Source organism: Anolis sagrei, chromosome 1 (assembly GCF_037176765.1).
Source record: "Anolis sagrei isolate rAnoSag1 chromosome 1, rAnoSag1.mat, whole genome shotgun sequence".
Lineage (NCBI taxonomy): Eukaryota > Metazoa > Chordata > Lepidosauria > Squamata > Dactyloidae > Anolis > Anolis sagrei.
This window is the reverse complement of record NC_090021.1, coordinates 232,169,564-232,188,358: the sequence shown is the minus strand read 5'-3', so window position 1 is coordinate 232,188,358 and position 18,795 is coordinate 232,169,564. Positions and strand designations below refer to the sequence as shown.

Genomic DNA, 18,795 nt, shown 5'->3' with positions numbered 1-18,795 from the left:
CCAACTTTTCAAAAATAAAATAATACAGACGTACTGGCCATGAACTTATGACAAAAGAGAAATTAACATCAAAACCAAGTACAAATAATCAAATAAGCATAATGATATTAAGTAACATAAATTAACCATTAAGGCATAGATCAGGAGAAAGGTGATTAAAATAAATAAAAATGACCATCATAGGAGTTCTCATGTACCATAAAAGCAATGGAATACAAATAAGTTCTGGTGGAATTAAAATGTCCTAGTCCTTCTCCTCTCCATGCGCTAAAGTGCATAAGTGCATTTTCAACAGCTTTTTAAAGGAGAGGAGGGTGGGGACCGTTTTTATTTATTCAAGAAGGGAGTTCTAGAGATGGGGAGCAAACACAAGAAGGCCCCCTCTCTCATTCTCATCAGCCAAGCTTTTGACGGGGGTGGGACTGAGAGCAGGTCCTCCTCTACTGACGGCAGTGCATGGGATGAAAGATGTGATTAGATAAATATTTCTCTAATAAATAATTTTTCAAAGATTATGCTTGATGTTTTAAAAGTCAAACATATAAATAGTGCTGTACCTGATACATTATATATAAACTATTTCAGTTCTTTTGCCCAGATATGACTAGCAACTTCTGCTTCATTAATTGATTGCACTAGTCTGTTCCATTTCCAGTGAGGAAAGTTGTCTGCCTCAGAGGAAAGCAAAGACAATCCCCCTCTGAACAAATCTTGGCTAGAAAACCTTGTGATAGAATTGCTGCTATGATGCAAAAATGACTTGAAGGCACACATCAACAACAAACTGTTAGATGAACATTTTGTTTCACTGAGCACGTGCAACATGCCATGTTTTGTATTGAATAAGAAGAAACCACTTGGGAAACAAGGAGTTGCCTTCATGCTTCAGAGTAATAGCATCAATGGGCAGGCAATTATCATTTTACTTCCATAACTTTGGCAGTAAGTGGCAGAGTGTAATATAGAAGCTTAGGATAATAGAGTTGGAAGTGCCAACATGGGTCATCTAGATTGTGCAGGAAAAGCACAATCAAAGTACCTCCTGACAGATGGCCACCCAGCCTCTATTTAAAAGTTTCCATCGGAGCATCCACACTCTGACACAGAGAGTTCCACTGCTGAACAGCTCTTACAGTCAGGAAGCTCTTCCTCATGTTCAGGTGGAATCTCCTTTCCTGTAGTTTGAACCCATTGCTCCAAGTCCTAGTTTCCAGGGCAGCAGAAAACAAGCCTGCTCCCTCTTCCTTATGACATAATTTCACATATTTATACATGGCTATCCTATCTCCTCTCAACTTTCTCTTCTACAGGCTAAACATACCCAGTTCTTTAAGGTGCTACTTATAGAGCATGGTTTCCAGCCCTTGATCATTTTAGTCGCCCTCCTCTGGACACATTCCAGCTTGTCAGTATCTCTTTTAACTTGTGGTCTCCATATGTGGCGAGAAGGGTTGATATTGTGAGGGGCACAGAATTTCAGCGCCCAAAATACTGTTTGTACACTGTAAGCAGCATAAAATACCTCCTTTACTTTCTATCAACTTACTTGGCCATCAAATGCTACTGGACTACAGCTCCCATCAGCACCAGCCAACATGGTTAATGGTGATGCAATGGGAATAGCAGTTCCTTATATCTGATTTCAGTTTGCTTCAGAATAAACAATTTATGCAATTCAGACAAATCTTAAAGGCTATAAATGAGTCCAGGAGAGAGGGGGGTGTTGGTAAAATGGATTCTGCTTAATATAACATGCCATGAGACATCATCACTAACTAGAACCCAGTACTCATCATTGCCTAGTCTTTGAAGAAGAATGAGATCCATATGCAGTACTTGTACATGCTATACCTCAATTTCTGTATCAGATTAATTTTGACTCTTAAGCAGTAAGTCTCATGAGTGACAAATTGAAATGTGGAAGTGCTTTTGTGTCTTTTCAGTGATCTAGTTGAAGAAGAAAATTTTAAGTTGAATCTAAGAATAGCTAGAGTCTGACCTCTTAAGTACACTCGATGTAGGTTGTACATTGAGAGTTTAACTGCTCTGTCTGCAACATAAGTAAAGACCTGTGCTCTCACTGAGACCCACAGCAATCAATTGCTGATTTAGCTCATTGAAGTCTGCCAAAATTGGAGGGGCTGTTGTGTTCTTGGAATACGCTGGAGTGGTTTGCATTAAGTCCTGCACTCCATTTTCTTCCTTCCTTTTAGAAAATTATCTCCAATTACCGTGCTCTGGTTACATGTTCTACCTTCCTCTGCTTGAGCTCATTGGGAATTTGATCCAACTGTTAATAATTCAGTGAGCTCCTTGTGCCAGGAAAAGCAGAACTCTCATTAGGAGTTTTCATTATCGGATCTGTTTGGGGGAAAAAAAACACAGCAGCATTCAGGCATATTTTTTCTTTTCACTTTTAAAAATATTTTACTATGAGCAGAAATTTCCAGCCAATTAAAAATAGATTATTGAGGACATCTGCATCTATTCTGTGTCGACACAAGGCATATCGATATGAATTCCACCTGGAGGGTAACATAAGAAGATGGCAAGACAGAAGAATCGTGCTTGCACAAAAAGAAAAGCTGTCATGCAAAACACAACATAAATGTGTGTCCAGTATGCTACGTAAATGTTAGTTCATATAATAGCACAGGACTATTACTTTTGATAACAGTATTTATCATGGGTTGTGTGTAAATATGCTCCCCCCCCCCCAATTCTCATGTAACTCAGTCATGCCCCTTATAGTATATGATAAGATACCAGGGAACCTGAATTGGTTTACCTTACTTCACCCTTCTAATATTTCCCTTCTGGCAAGGCAACACTAAAGATGAAGGAGATCACATTCTTGGACTAAACAATAGTAACTCTGATAAAAGGTAGTTCTGACTGAACTATCATCTTTATAAAAGGGAGTCGACCACTCCTTGTTGTCTTCTTAATAACATCTAACTATGGACCATGTTAGACCATCCTTTCTAGAGTAAATTCAGGATATACCCTGAAAGCCATGACTGGAATTAATTTAATTGCATTTTATTTGGAAGGGTGTGAGAGAGGAGGAGAATGTTGTGTGTTTTTCTTTTCTTTTCTCAAAATTACGGATACTTTTCTATGTTATTTTTTTAAAATCTCAACTCATCTCCATTTAAAGCACTATACCATTGAAAAGTAACATTCTCAAGATTTTCACATTTTTTTAAAGATCTTTCTTAGAATCATCGAATCATAGAGTTGGAAGAGACCTCATGGGCCATCCAGTCCAACTCCCTACCAAGAAAATGGATAATTGCATTCAAAGCACCCTCGACATATGGCTATCCAGCCTCTGTTTAAAAGCCTCCAAAGAAGGAGCCTTCACCACACTCCAGGGCAGAGAGTTCCACTGCTGAACAGCTCTCACAGGAAGTTCTTCCTTGTGTTCAGGTGGAATCCTCTTTTCTGTAGTTTGAAGCCATTGCTCCATTGCTGTAGTCTCCAGGGCAGCAGAAAACAAGCCTGCTCCCTCTTCCCTAAGACTTCCCCTCACATATTTATACACGGTTATTATGTCTCCTCTCAGCCTTCTATTTGGCAGACTAAACATGCCAAAATCTTCTGGGATTTTGGACAACAAATCTGAATTTCCCCTTTTCCCCCATCCTGAAATCTGACTTAACACTGTCTGCTTACACTGAGGCTTCCTTATACATAAACACAGATAGAATTAATTTTTTGAGGTTGTTGTGAGTTTTCTGGGCAGTATGGCCATGTTCCAGAAGCATTATCTCCTGAAGTTTCATCTGCATCTATGGCAGGCACCCTCAGAAATTGTGAGGTCTGTTGGAAAATGGGAAAATGGGGTTTATATATCTCTGGAACCCCATTTTCCCAGTTTCCAACAGATCTCACAACCTCTGAGAGTGCCTGCCATAGATGCAGGCAAAAGGTTGGGAGAGAATGCTTCTGGAACATGGCCATACAGCCTGGAAAACTCACAACCTATTTTTTCCAACCATTAATGCCTTCGACAATACAAAGTTTTTTGTCTGCTTGGAAGAGAAATGTTTGCTGGGTAGGAATTTTTGCCCCGTATGCTTTGATTTGGCTTTGCTCGGTCCTATCCAAATTGAAATTAGGACTTCCCCACAAAAAAAGTTTTCCATCTTGATTCTCCAAGTGGGAATGGGGAGTGGTACCATTGAAATATCTCTAACCCTACAGAAAACTGGCACCAAGATACCTAAATTGCTGTAAAAACAACAGCTTAAGTATCCTTGGCTCTCTCAACCTCCCAAATGTCCAAAATGTAGGGGGAAACCCCGCTATTTTGCAACTGAAAGCCAAAACAGGCAGTGACATGAAGCGAGAAAAGTGCTGCTACTCTCGGGAGCGAAAGTGGCTTTGCCCACTACAGATGTCCACTCCTGAATTTAGAGCACATCAAGGTATTCATTATGACTGGTGCTAGTTTATTTTGTTCTTGAGGCGGGGAAGGATTGAGCTAAAGAAGTAAAACATCAGTAGGGAAAGGCATTCTCAGATCTATCACAGCTTCATCAATACCCACACAAAGATAATTAGTACATTTGGATGGATTGATAGGTCAATGGAATCAAGACCCAGGCCATGTCCTAATATTCTGTTTTATAGGATGCCTACCAGCCATGGTTACTTCTGTTGTAAAGATTCATGAAGAGCCTGCTGTTGTTTTACTGGTGTTGCTTGTGAAACCTATTTTCTTCATCATTGTGTGTCAGTAAGAGAGAGTGTATGGGAATCTACTGTATTATCAGCTGCAAGAAGGCCAACGGATGTCACTTATCATATCCTTTTCATAGACATCGTCAACAGACTGGTCTCATGATAACACATCCAAAGTCATTCAGGAACATACAACAGTTTAAAATGTAGCTTTTGCCAGACTCTGTAAACCATTAGATATCCATCACTTCAGCCTTTGGTCATTCCACTTCCAGTCTATATTGCTGCAGCAACTGAACTTGGATGCTAATGTTCATCTCATCTTCTTCAGCACTTCTTCTACAGTTGGTAACTAGCAGATATTCCCCACCTACCCACTAGGTAGTTAAAGGTGGGAGAACAAGTGCAACAAGTCTTCTAATAGATTTTAATTTCAAAGCAAACATTTAGAACAGAGCAGTTTCAAGCATCAATATTTACACTTGAAATAACATGTATCACCAAAGTAAGCTTTTTCTTAGATCAAAGAACCATCCGGCTTAGTCTTGTTTACATCGAACACTTTTTTAATCTTTGAAAAATTACTCGAGGCATCATTGTTCTAATAGTTATTGTACAATTATGATCACTCAGATTCTGAGGAATTTCTGCTTGTACTCATTTTCGTACAAATATTTAATTATAAAGTAGAACAGGATCTTGAGAAGGTACACAGTTCACCCTTGAGCAGATAGCTTTTTTGTGTCAGGAGTTACTTGAGAAACTGCAAGTCACTTCTGTTGTGAGAGAGTTGGCCGTCTGCAAGGACGTTGCCCAGGGGACGCCTGGATGTTTTGATGTCTTCCCACCCTTGTGGGAGGCTTCTCTCATGTCTCCACATGGGGAGTCGGAACTGACAGAGGGAGCTCATCTGCACTCTCCCCGGATTCGAACCTCCAACCTGTCAGTCTTCAGTCCTGCCGGCACAAGGGTTTAACCCACTGTGCCACAGATAGCTATGGGGTGCCGTATTATGTAGTCAATATTTTGACATTCCTTCAACTTAGGCAGCAATCTTATACAAACTTATTAAGTGATGTAGTCTCAATTCATGACAACTGATATACAAGAATTGAAGGAATTAGATTTCATAACATGGTTCTAAGCTATATATTGTTGAAAACAGAATGGACCTTGCAATATGCTTACTTCCATTTTTAAAATGTCAAAAAGTTTGAGTAGAATTGATCAGCCTAGTTCTAATCTAATCTTGCCAATGCATCCATACTGAAAAGCCATGGGCTGTGGAATATCCAAAAATGAGCCTATAGCTGTGTCCAGTCTTACAGTACCTGTGTTAATGATTCTCAAGTTCTGCCACAAAAGACACTATTCTTTCCATTCTTGCCCTGTTCTCCCACCTTAAACTGTGATCCTCAATGAAATTACTAGGAAGGAACAGTCTATTGAACCCTGTAAGTGTTACTTCTGAGTAAACACGCATTGGATTGTCCTGTCGCACTCTAAGTAAGTAGCCTTATCTGAAGCAGCATGAATTATTGAGAGTTGGCTGCGCTATCGCAGTGGCTTGGATATCCATCCTGTGTTGCAGGCTTGCAATGGGACATACCCTGGCCTGACCTGCGGCTTTGTTCCGAATCAGTAAAGTGCTGGATCAGTATCAGGGGGCATGGCTCCTCTTTCGGCTCATCACACTAGGAGAGAAAGGCCTTTATGTGCAACCAATCACAGGAGCACCCACAGAAGCATTTTAAGCAAGCAACTGTGTCTGTCCAATGCTCACTGCTGCTGTGTGGTTGCCGATTTTGGTCCTTGCAGCCATGATGACTCCCATCGCCAAATCCTTTTATGATCTAAAAGCCACTGACCTCCAAGGGGAGAAAGTGGATTTCAACAATTTTAGAGGAAGGGTGGTCCTGATTGAGAATGTGGCCTCCCTCTGAGGCACGACAGTGAGGGACTACACCCAGATGAACCAGCTGCAGAGCAAATATCCTCGGCGGCTGGTTGTCCTGGGTTTCCCTTGCAACCAGTTTGGCTACCAGGTAAGTGCCTTTGTTCCATTCTTTCTGCATTTTGGGAAGGAAATTGCTTTTTCCTCACCAGGGCCAGTCTTTCTTTCAACATTGATGTCAATCGATTTTGATCCCACTAGTTCTGGATTGGAAGGTCATTTCAACCACTTCTTGGGACTAATTTCTGAGTAGATACATGTAGGAGAAATCAATCTGAATACATATTCCACAGGTGACATATTTGGAGGCCACACAAATCCTAAAGTGTGGAATTCAAAAAAGGATGATGCATTTCAGTTAGGATACATTTTTTAAAAGCAGTGATTTTCAACCTTACTAATGCTGTGATCCCTTAATACAGTTCCTCATGTTGTAGTGACCCCCAACCATTAAATGATTTTTGTTGCTACTTCATAACTGTGATTTTGCTACTGTTATGAATCATAATGTAATTATCATTCACTGGACCAAATTTGGCAAAAATACCTTCTACACCCAAACTGGAATACTGGTGGGGTTGGGGGGAAATGGTTTTGTCATTTGAGAGTTGTAGTTGCTAGATTTATAGTTAACCTACAATCAAAGAGCATTCCAAACACTAATGATGGAATTGAACCAAACTTAGACCAACAGAAAATACTGGAAGGGTTTGGTGGGCATTGACCTTGAGTTTTGGAGTTGTAGTTCACCTACATCCAGAGAGCACTGTGGACTCAAACAATGATGGATCTGGACCAAACTTGGCACGAGTGCTCAATATGCTCAAATTTGAACACTGGTGGAGTTTGGGGAAAAACAGACCTTGACATTTGGGAGTTGTAGTTGCTGAGATGTATAGTTCACCTACAATCAAAGAGCTTTCTGAACCCCACCAATGATATAATTGGGTTAAACTTCCCACACAGAACCCTGTGACCAACAAAAATATACTGTGTTTTCTGATGGTCTTTGGCGGCCCCTCTGATACCCTTTCACGACCCCCCCCCCCCTCCCTGGAGTCCCAACTCCCAGGTTGAGAAATACTGTTTTAGAGCAACAGGGTATTTTTAGACATCCTTGGATCATCTACAATTGAGTAATGCTTAATCACATAGCAGTAATGTTGGATATAATGGGATTAATAGCAAAGGGATTCCTTTTTCACGAAGAAAAACTTCTACAGCAGGAATAAGGTTATGAAAAGAAGGTATTACAGCTCTTGCTGGAATAGGGACAGAACCAAAGTAGAATCCATCAAACTCCTTCAGATAGGCTGCACCACTAGTAGAGGCTCCAAAGAGAAAGTATGCTGATCTATGGCACTTGGGGGCAGAAATAGGGAAACTGATTTATTTTTAGTGAAATTCCTCAAATCCCTACCCAGCATGGTTTTGCCAAGCAAGACAACGGTACAAATATTTAAGTCCCTTTGAATCCCATATTGAGAAGATAGAATAAATAAATTAAAAAAAATCCCTTACATTTTCATGTTTGGATTTATTTTTACTTCTAAAATAAATTTCGCAATGGCCTTCACTAGACTCTAAAATTCCAGAAGATGGAACCATAGCAGTTAAAGTGGTATTGTAGTAGCAATCAATGTGCAGTCTGAAAGAGCCCAGTACAGCTTCCATTAATCCATGTTCGGTATCACTTTCCAAAATGCTTGGAACCAGAAATATTTTGGATTTCAGATTTGTTTGGTTTTTGGAATATTTGTATTTGCACGTAATGAGATGGGACCCAAGTCTAAACATGAAATTATTTTATGTTTCATAAACATCTTATACACCAAGTCTGACAATAATTTAATACACAGTATGTTTAATAATTTTGTGCATGAAAGAGTTTGTGTTCGTTGACCCATCAGAACGAAAAGGTGTCACTACCTCAGCCATCCAAGTTCAGATTTTGGAGGATTTTGGGATTTCAGAATTCTGGATAAGGAATACTCAGTCTGTATTCAAGTATAACCAAATATTTTAATACTCAATTAGTACCTTTGCCTATGTGTAAAAATACAGTAATATAACACTAAGGCAGGCATGGGCAAACTTGGGTCCCCAAGTGTTTTGGACTTCAACTCCCACAATTCCTAATAGTCTCCCACAAGGTTGGGCTGTTAGGAATTGTGGGAGTTAAAGTCCAAAACACCTGGAGGACCCATGCCTGCACTAAGGAATTAAATTTGCTGATCTTTCAGGACAACCAACACCGACAGCCTTCAGCAGTCATATCATATTTTCTTATGGTAAATCCAACTATATGGGAATTTCAGCATAAATCAAAATGGATATCAGGTTGCACCAAATTGTTATACTTGATGTCATTAAGATAAAGAAAGATCAGATAAAGCTTTGACATTCCACACGTTAGGTGTCATTTCTTCTCTCACATTTGTGCATTTGATCCTAACAGGAGAATTGTACCAATGAAGAGATCCTCAACAGCCTGAAACATGTGCGGCCTGGCTCAGGCTTTGAACCCAACTTCACTCTTTGCCAGAAATGTGAGGTGAACGGCAAGAACACCCACTCTGTCTTTGCATATCTGAAGGACAAGCTCCCTTACCCAGATGACAACCCCTCCTGCCTCATGATGGAGCCCAAATTCATCTTATGGAGCCCTGTGAGTCGTAACGACATTTCCTGGAACTTTGAGAAGTTCCTGGTGGGACCTGAAGGAGAGCCATTCAAGCGCTACAGCCCGCGATTCCTCACCACCAACATTGAGCCTGACATACAGCGCCTCCTGAAGCTTGCCAAATAAGCCAGGGAACCGACACTATTTCTGAGATCATTCAAATAGCCATAACATAGCAACATGGGTCAGAAGAAAGGCTAGAAATTCACTGCACTGCGGTCATGCGCATCCTCCTTACGGACCACCAAAAGAATCAAGGAAATACCCACCACATCCTTCTTTCTTTTTTCTTCCTCTCCTCCTTTTCTGCTGAGTGAATCAGGTGCTTCATCCGAGCTCCTGCAAGAGCCAATATCAGATCTTTACTAATTGACGGTGTCCTCCTAAAGCTCAAAAGAGGGTGCCTGAAGCATGTAAAGGTGCTGATCCCATAGCTTTTATTTGCTGGGCATTATTGGTTTCATAAGTGAAATAAAAAAGAAGTTGAAGAACCCACTCCTCCTTCTCTTATGTCACAGCCAGATAACAAAGCCCACTCTGAATTTGTGGAAAGGGATAACACATTTTTGTACATGGGTGAGATTCCAGATTAACATCCAATTACGGAACAGTTCAAAATGCAATTGATAAACTTGAATGTCACTGATAGATATATCCTCTATATGTGATTCGTTGTTTAATGAAGACATACAAAAGGTTTTGAATACATTTTTCCTCCCCAGGCACAGAACATGCTTTTTAACAGTATTAAATAATACACTTTGCTGAAACGAGTGCTCTTCTGATCTAGATTATAGTAGATATGTAGGAGGGCTTCAAGACTAAACCATAAAGCAATGGTTTTAACTTAAATGTAGTACTACAGAATTAATAGTCTCTTTCACAAACATATCAATTAACATATTGTTTCTATATTATATCCCAGAATTACTGTAGTTTTGAATGAGAATTTACTGTTTCAAAATAGCCAGTCAAAACTGATTTGCATCATCTACTCAGTTTTTTATTGTGTTAGGCTAAGATCAAAATCAATAAACAAAATGCACAATGATTTAAGGGCAATCTTCCATTGTAATGACATGTTGAATCCCAAAACTGGAGAGGCTCAAAGTACATTTTTGTTTCTTTTGAAATATAGCATCTGTGATTTCAAAGGCTTCCATGGCTGGAATCACGGGGTTGCTGTGGGTTTTTTGGGCTGTATGGCCATGCTCCAGAAGCATTCTCTCCTTACTTTTCACCCACATCTATGGCAAGCAACCTCTGAGGATGCCTGCCATAGATGTGGGTGAAACGTCGGGAGAGAATGCTTCTGGAACATGGCCATACAGTCCAGAAAACTCAATACAACCCAATCTAATTTTTGCTTATTACTTAATATTAAACCTAATTACTAAGTATTTTTTTGTAATACAAATACAAATTTGTAGCATTCTAAAATGTAAAAGTGACTTAAATATTTCAGTTATGTATGAACAGTACTAAAGGAACACCTTTTTAAAACAAATTTCAACTGAATTGCAATTTAGGTCCTTGAACTACTAATTAATTACTTATTAGAAGCAACTTTCCAAATTCTGTTAGAATTAGTCTAGTTAAAAATTGGATCTCTCCAGAAGGATTTTACTCACCTTTAGAGAACGGGCAAATTCTCTCTAGAATATTTAGTATTTATAGGGATTCCTAACTAGTATGTTACAACCATACTTAAGGATTATATATAATTACATCTTTTTCTTTTGACTCTGTTTAATACAAACCCATAGAACTGTTGCATATCTGTGAAGGAACAAAGTTTATTGTTAACAAATGTTAAAACTCTGCCATCAGGCTACTTCTCGGGGCCAGAGCTTGCAATAGTGTCTTTTGGGAATAGAATCTCCACATCCACAGTCAAGACCAGGCCTGGGCAAAGTTCAGCCCTCCCTCCAGGTGTTTTAGACTTCAACTCCCACAATTCCTAACAGCCTCAGACCCCTTCCTTTTTCCCCTCAGCCGCTTAAGCCCCTTCATAGCCAATTTACTTTTTGACTAAACTAAATAGTGGGAGACATTCCCAAACACTGATGTAGGCTTAGCATATGGAGGGACACAGTTGTTCATTCTATTACACAAATCTCAGCGCATTTTCAGTTTCCCATTTTATAAAAGCAGTCTCACTCTGAGCAGCGAGGGGGAAAGTGTCCCAGTCCTGGATGTGAATTTTGAGGGCCAGATGCTCCAGAAAAAAAAGGAAAGGGTCTGAGGCTGTTAGAAATTGTGGGAGTTGAAGTCCAAAACATTTGTAGGGCCGAAGTTTACCAATGCCTGGTCTAGACCATATTGTCTGAGGGAATGTAAAAGTTGTAATCTAGGTTATACTCCAAAAACTAACTTTTCCAAACTCTTTGTTAATGTGATTTGTTTTGAAGTGATGGAGTCCACATTTTTTTTCTCCTTATCAGGACAGGCTGAAATGAAGTAACAGTATCCAGCTAAGACTTTGTGTCTATTGAAATGAGGAATGGAGAAAGTGAGCCTACAGGCCACATCTCTCCGGAATGCTGTTTTGTGGGCTACTCCCCCTATTTGGAGGAGAGGCAATGCATGGGAGGCAATCCCATTACATTCACACCCTTATGAGAAAACAGGCCCTTTCTACCCAATTTACTTTCTGACTAAATTAAACTGGGGGAGACATTCCCAAACACCAATGTAGGCTTAACATATGGAGGGACACTGTTACCCATTCTCTTACGCAAATCCTAGCAAATATTTCCCATTTCACAAAAGCACAGTCTCACTCCCTTAAATCACAGAGGATGTATCTCTGAGCAGCGAGGGGGAAACAGACAAAGTGCTCCAGTCCTGGATGTGAATTTTGAGGGCCATATGCTCCAGAAAAATTGAGCAAAATCCATGGTTGCTGCAGGCAAATGAAATGCCTGCAGTTCTGTTTATCATCTCCTCTTCATCTGACAGTAGCAGACTGCAGCATTCACTGCTACTAGTGCTCTGTCCAGCTAGCAAAGGAAGACCCGCCACACAGGTAAAATATTTGATACAGCACTGCTGAATCACTCCCCAAGCGCTCAAATAAACAGGAGGGCATCAGGAGGCTGGCACAGGAGACTGGCACGCACTGCTGCCTAAGGAAAAATCCAAAGTGAGCATAGCCAGATGAATGTATTGTCGAAGGCTTTCATGGCCGGAATCACTGGGTTGTTGTAGGTTTTTCGGGCTATATGTCCATGTTCTAGAAGCATTCTCTCCTGGCGTTCCATCTGCACCTATGGCAAGCATCCTCAGAGGTTGTGAGGTCTGATGAGCATAGCCAGATGAGTTGCCTTGACTTTCAGGACACATTTAAACCCAAAATCATAGAATATTGCCTGTGCTTCACACAGCTGTCCAGAGCTTGTTATCTACCAGTGCCTGTTCGAGATATTATATATATATATATTCTTCTTATTCATTGATCCCATATCCTGGGGAAGAATAAATAAAGTTCCAGTAGGTTTTTTTTTTCACCTTCACCTTTTAAAGGCAATGTCTATTAAAGTTTAAGTTTCAACTGCAAAGGAACAACTGCACCAAATGCAGATATATCCCAACAGAGCAGGTCTTCTCAATATTCATTTTTCCCTCTTTCTTGCAGGTAAGCATCTCTATTAGTATGCGGAAGCCGCAGAGAGAACAAGGCCAATGTTTGCAAACTGGGTCAGCGGTTCCATGCAACGTGATTCCCATTAAAAGCATGGCCCACTCTTTGCAGGATTCATGTTGCTAGATGGATGAGGATGAAGATTTGACCCCACCCACCCCCGCCAGCCCCACCACTGTTCAATCATATAATCCTGGAAAATTGTTAGTAATGCATGCCTCAAAGGTCTACATCCAAAGCATGTTGAGCCACAAATATGTGGGAGAATTACACTGAACTGAACAAGCCTTGGTTCTGTGAAGGCTCATTATGTTCATGATCTCCATACACAGTTGAAGGAAAGATGCAACAGTGGTAGTTAAGTCCCTCTATCAAGACAAAGGCAGAAAATAAACAAATACATAAATACATTTTCTCTTCATACACTTTAGAACAGCGGGTCCTAACACCAAATAGGACCCCATTGGCTCAATGTTGGGGTTCCAAAAATTTGATAAACCAGGACTAGTTTTTGGAGCATTTGATTGTTTTGGACATTTACATGAATCTGTTCTGCAGTGTTTACAGTGGACGATGCTTCAGCTGTACTTCATAAAAATGAAAATCAGCTTGTTTAGAAAGCCCTGCAAATACTGACTTGTTTAGAATGTTTAGATTTTATATCTATTTTACATATCTAGGTACCTAGAGTCATGTAAAAATTTCTCAGGCCAAGAGGTCTTATGAGTAGAAAAGTTTAAGAAGCCATACTTTAGAGCACCAAGGCCTGTTTCTCATCACTACTATAATCTTATTTGGTGCCAAATGGCTGCAGTGAGGAATAATATAAAGAGCTGACAGAGATCTCTCTCCATAGTGTTTGATTTGCTGCCAGATAGAGCTATTTCCCTGAAGTGCTAAAGTGCAAAGGAAAGAAGCACATGTGTCTAATGGATTGAGGCAAAAGGCCAGGTCTTAGAGGGTGCCTTTTAGCTTAAAAGATACATAAAATCTATGATTCTCATTAAAGACTCCACTTTGACAGGCCTTCCAGGAATTGAAATCAATATGCAACTCTTAAGATAATAGGGCTGAGAAATAAACATTAACCAACAAGAATGGAAGCTTAAATGCAATTGTTAGTCCCATTAAATCAAGAACAACTTAGTAAGTCAACGTGTGTGTAAATTTGACCGATTCAGTGTGTCTACTCTACTCAAATGTAAATCTATCCCAAAGAATTTTCCCTACATTAGGAAAAGGAAAAGAGAGAATGAGGAAAATAGGTAGAACCACTGAGAGTAATTGGTGCATTTTAACATGAGCTTTTGCAGACATCAATTTGCATCCATCAGTGCCTCTGCAGAAGTGGAATCATATTTATAAGCATTTGTGTTAAAATAAATTAGCTAGTTTGAAAAGTCCTGCTTGGTTCTTCCATCCTCCATCCCTTGGCCATTTCCCTTCTAAGATGAGAGAAATTGACATGGCTAGTTCTTTGAAAACTCCACAGTAAAAGTTTCCCCTTGACATTGTCTAGTCATGTCCAACTCTGGGGGGTGATGCTCATCTCAATTTTTAAGCTGAAGAGCTGGCGTTGTCTATAGACACTTCCAAGGTCACGTGGCAGGCATGACTGCATAGAATACCATTACCTTCCTGCAGAGCAGTACCTATTGATCTACTCACATCTGTATGTTTTCGCACTGCTAGGTTAGCAGAAGATGGGGCTGACACTGGGAGCTCACTCTGCTCCTGAATTCAAACTGCCAACAGTAAGGAAAGCAATAGGAAATTCTGCCAATTGAACCGTTAGAAACAATGGATTAACTTCAAGCTTGTTTAAGGGTCACTGATTTCAATGGGAGACAAGCATATGCACAACTCTCCAAAGTGCAATATGCAAATTAAATCTTATTTGTGTCTGTAGTGAATCCTCAAGTATGTTTTTCTTTTCATTCTGAACTACTAGATGTCCAAAGCTTAGCAGACTGAATCAATCATTCAAACAACAAGCATTTCAACATCATCCATTCAGATCTAATTTTATTGAATATTATAATCAGAACTGCCATGCTGACTAAAAATCTATTACATTAAGTATCCTTCACTTCCAAAAGTGGTCATCCAGACATTCAGGGGATGTGACAGTGACCTTGACTCTGTCCAAATCTTCTGATAAGGAAAAACACTGCTTTCATTTATTTATCACAGCTAACGGCAGAAGAAGGCTGCATTCCATTCTCACGGCCAACTAGCTTGGCAACCTATAGTCTGATCTGTTAATCTGGACTCCATATCTGTACAATATTTCACCATGTACCCAAACAAACACAATATCACAGCAAATGGTAGTTCTCCTGATGGCTGTCTGATGATGGAACTTTGGCATGCATGAAAAATCTGGCTCTGGCGCTTAAGCAAGGAGTAGTGTGAATGCAGGGCAAAAAAATAATTGGCTGGATGCACATTTCAGCACAGCAGTTGGGTCATGAAAACAGGCTTTTGAAATGCCAACTGCAGCAAGAGCAGAAACCAGGGTAGAATCTGCCACTACAATGCTTCCGGGGTGGGGGTGGGGGTGGGGGAATGTCACCCTAATAGAAATGCAGCACTTTCACAGAAAGAGATGATCCTTCTAACTTTGGCTGGAAGAAATCAAGTGTGTGCTACATGGGACATATTCATTTCACAACCATGCACTGTCTGAAGAGTTATTGTGTACTGCTCAGTTTCTGAAGGATGAAAGCTCATATTCACCTAGTTTGCACATGAAATGCTCTCTCTCACCTAACATCATGGGTGTTAACTGTATTTTAACCAAATTACACACCAATGGTCATGTATCATAAGGTGGTAATACCATAGATGTCTGCTGGACTAAACTGCTTAGGACATATTCATAGCTGTGAAATCATCCCTCCTCCTACATTTGCTTCAATTCATTAAATACACAATTTGATAACAACCTAACCTGAGGATAAACGGAAAATCATCAGGGCAAGTTCATTTCATTATCTTTAATTTACTATTACTTTCTGCACATAAAGCAGCTCATATGTGTCTTATCGACAAGTCTAGCCAGGAGCATTCCCAATAATTATGCCTTACAGCTATCATAGATATAATTGGTTTTTACAACTGATCTTTCTACCTCCTGTAGATTCAGGGTAAGAAGTTTTTACTTGAACATCTTGAGGGTGGACTGCACTAATTTCAGGCATCAACAAACCACTTGCAAGAGTCAAGTGTTCCTCAACCCCTGGTGAGAGAGATTTAAAGCAGTGCAATCTTCAGACAGGAAAAGAGGGTTTCTCCTGTTGCTTCTGTCCTTCGTCAAGCTCCTAAAAAGCCAGACACAGAGCTAAATCCAATGCTGGACCTATTTATTTATTTATTTATTTGCCATATTTGTATCCCACCCTACTCAACCCTGAGGGGGACTTAGAGCAGCCTCACATATTGGCAACCATTAAATGCCTTAAAATTACATACAATTGGTAAACAGACCTAACCAGAACAGATACACAGACTCAATAACTGAATGGCAAGCCAACAAATATGTATGCCCCATTGATTCAATAGGCCTAGTCCATCAATTGAATTAAAGGTTCATTATCACATGTCAACTCTGCACATATACTTGGGACCTTGAGTTTGGGACTTCTTTCCACTAGAACGACAGCAACTGCTGGGGAAATGTCTATTATTTCTGCCTTTTCCCAAAACTTTCTGCGAGATCCTACAGTTCACAATGCCTGAAAGAAGACTTCGAGCCACAAGGAAAGGCGGGTAAGGAATAAAATTATTATTATTATTATTATTATTATTATTATTATTATTATTTTACTGACACAAAATAAAAATAGGTTAAACCCCTGTGTTAGCAGGACTGAAGACCGACAGGTCGCAGGTTTAAATCCGGGGAGAGTGCGGATGAGCTCCCTCTGTTAGTTCCAGCTCCTCATGAGAGAAGCCACCCACAAGGATGGTAAAACATCCAAACATCCGGGCATCCCCTGGGCAATGCCCTTGCAGAAGGCCAATTCTCTCACACCAGAAGCAACTTGCAGTTTCTCAAGTCGCTCCTGACACAACAACAACAACAACAACAACAACAACAACAACAACAAAACTGACACAAAAACACAGTATGTCACAGAAAATGAGATCTATATGCTGGATTTCATATCACAGAATCACAAGTCGAACACTTCCCAAGCCTCTAGGACTCTGTGATGTATTTTCAAATGATATGTGCAGATCCAAGTAAGATGGCCTTTTGCAGTTGACAGATCATGATTTTGTCTATTATTATTATTATTATTATTATTATTCATAATTATTGTAATATACAGAAAGCACTAGAAGAAAGAAACATTATCTTTCTCCATAGCTTTCTGCAAGAAAAATCTTACCAAGCTGAAATTTGGTGACCCCACAATTACTCTGACTTTCTGTGTCACTGTCAGTACCCTGTGACCTTCCAGCTATAGTCAGAACAGTTAAATCATGTGAGGAGATGCAGCCCAGCAATATTTGGAGGGCAACTGCCCACCCCTGGTGTACACAGGGAACTGGACTGTTTACAATGTCTTATTCCATGTTTTTGTTGCTACTGGACACAAATGAGCACAAAATAGCCAATTACAAAATTAAAAGCTTTAGAACAACGGAGTCATCAGATGAGGGTCGTCAGGTAAGACGCTGATTGAGTCTTCTGCCCTGCCACAGAGCATACAGAGCATGGTGTATTCCTGCAACAAGAGATAACATACACTTACAATGGGGCAGTGAGTTCATTTGTTGTACACTCAAACTGAATGGATAGATAGATATATACCCAGGCAAATATATCATCTATTTAGTTCAAAGGTACAAATGAAATTATTAAGATAATCAAATACTACTTATAGCTCACACAATATGAGCCTGGCAGGAAAGTTAACTATTCTTAATTTTAACATGATAGAACAGATAGTCCATGTCACATTGGTCCATGTTATGATGAAACGTGCTTCCTAATGGGAGATATTCAGTTACTTTATTCAGCTCTTCTTATGGAAACATAAGGGTGGGATTCAAGCTGATTACCTCTCACAAAAATGTGCCTTTTGTTGGCACACCATGAAGGTGGAAGGAGGCAGTGGATGCAAAGTGTAGCATTACAGGAACTTTTGAAATAATCAAGTTTCTTTCCCAATTGGTCATAATAACCTAAGGTATGTGGGTAATGCAGCTTTAATGAGCCTGCATAACTCCTCCTTCCTCCCTAATAATTATGCAAATATATGAATATTTGCTTGATCAGAGCAATACAGAATGTAGAATATAGCTTTTCTTGACACATAATCCTAGCACTTCCCTCTCCCAAACCAGAGACAATGCAATGTGTCACTTGGGCTACTGATGGATGAATTGAAGTACGTATTCACAGCATGGCAGAGACAGACATTAAAATTAGTTTTCAATACACAATCTATGGGCCAAGGGTAGAGTCAGAACTCTCTGGCCTGACTTGTTAGCTTCTATATTGCCTTCTCCATTTCAAATTAGTCATCCCCCCACATTTGCAGTTTTGACTTTTGCAGATTTGATTCTTTGTGGATTTGTTCTTTCTAGGAATCTCTAGGTCCTCCAGTGCGATTCTGTGGTCAGCTTCCAGCAGAGGTAAGCCATATAATCATGCTGGAAGATCCAGACATTCCTGGAGAGGTGTTCTCTCAGGTAAAAACACAGCAATTCATTTATTTGCAGCTTTTTACTTTCATGGGGGGTCTTGTGCCCCTAACCACAGTGAATGTAGAGGGCTGACTGTACATCTTTTACCATCCACCTTTGGGGGAT

The 18,795-nt window shown here is 40.0% G+C and overlaps 2 protein-coding genes across 3 annotated transcripts in view; one reads left to right on the top strand and one right to left on the bottom strand.

Annotated features, from left to right (window-relative positions):
• Window positions 1-228: 228 nt before the first annotated feature.
• Window positions 229-18,795, bottom strand: part of CHURC1 (churchill domain containing 1) — a 34,102-nt gene continuing 15,535 nt past the window's right edge. The window contains exons 4-5 of one of the 2 annotated variants that reach the window (XR_010908757.1): window positions 9,596-9,665; window positions 229-2,361 (exon numbers count right to left, since the gene is read on the bottom strand). Coding sequence is in view for 1 of the 2 variants with exons in the window: in XM_060772595.2 (XP_060628578.1) it covers window positions 17,613-17,705 (93 nt within the window). In the remaining variant the exon portion in view is untranslated. Of the gene's footprint in view, window positions 2,362-9,595; window positions 9,666-14,977; window positions 17,706-18,795 lie in introns of those variants that run through there. The other variant, XM_060772595.2, reaches the window with a different exon arrangement.
• On the top strand, window positions 6,461-9,460 carry GPX2 (glutathione peroxidase 2). The gene is made up of 2 exons (XM_060772615.2): window positions 6,461-6,734; window positions 9,102-9,460. Exons 1-2 carry the CDS (start codon window positions 6,465-6,467, stop codon window positions 9,450-9,452), a joined length of 621 nt encoding a protein of 206 aa, XP_060628598.2. The 5' UTR covers window positions 6,461-6,464; the 3' UTR covers window positions 9,453-9,460.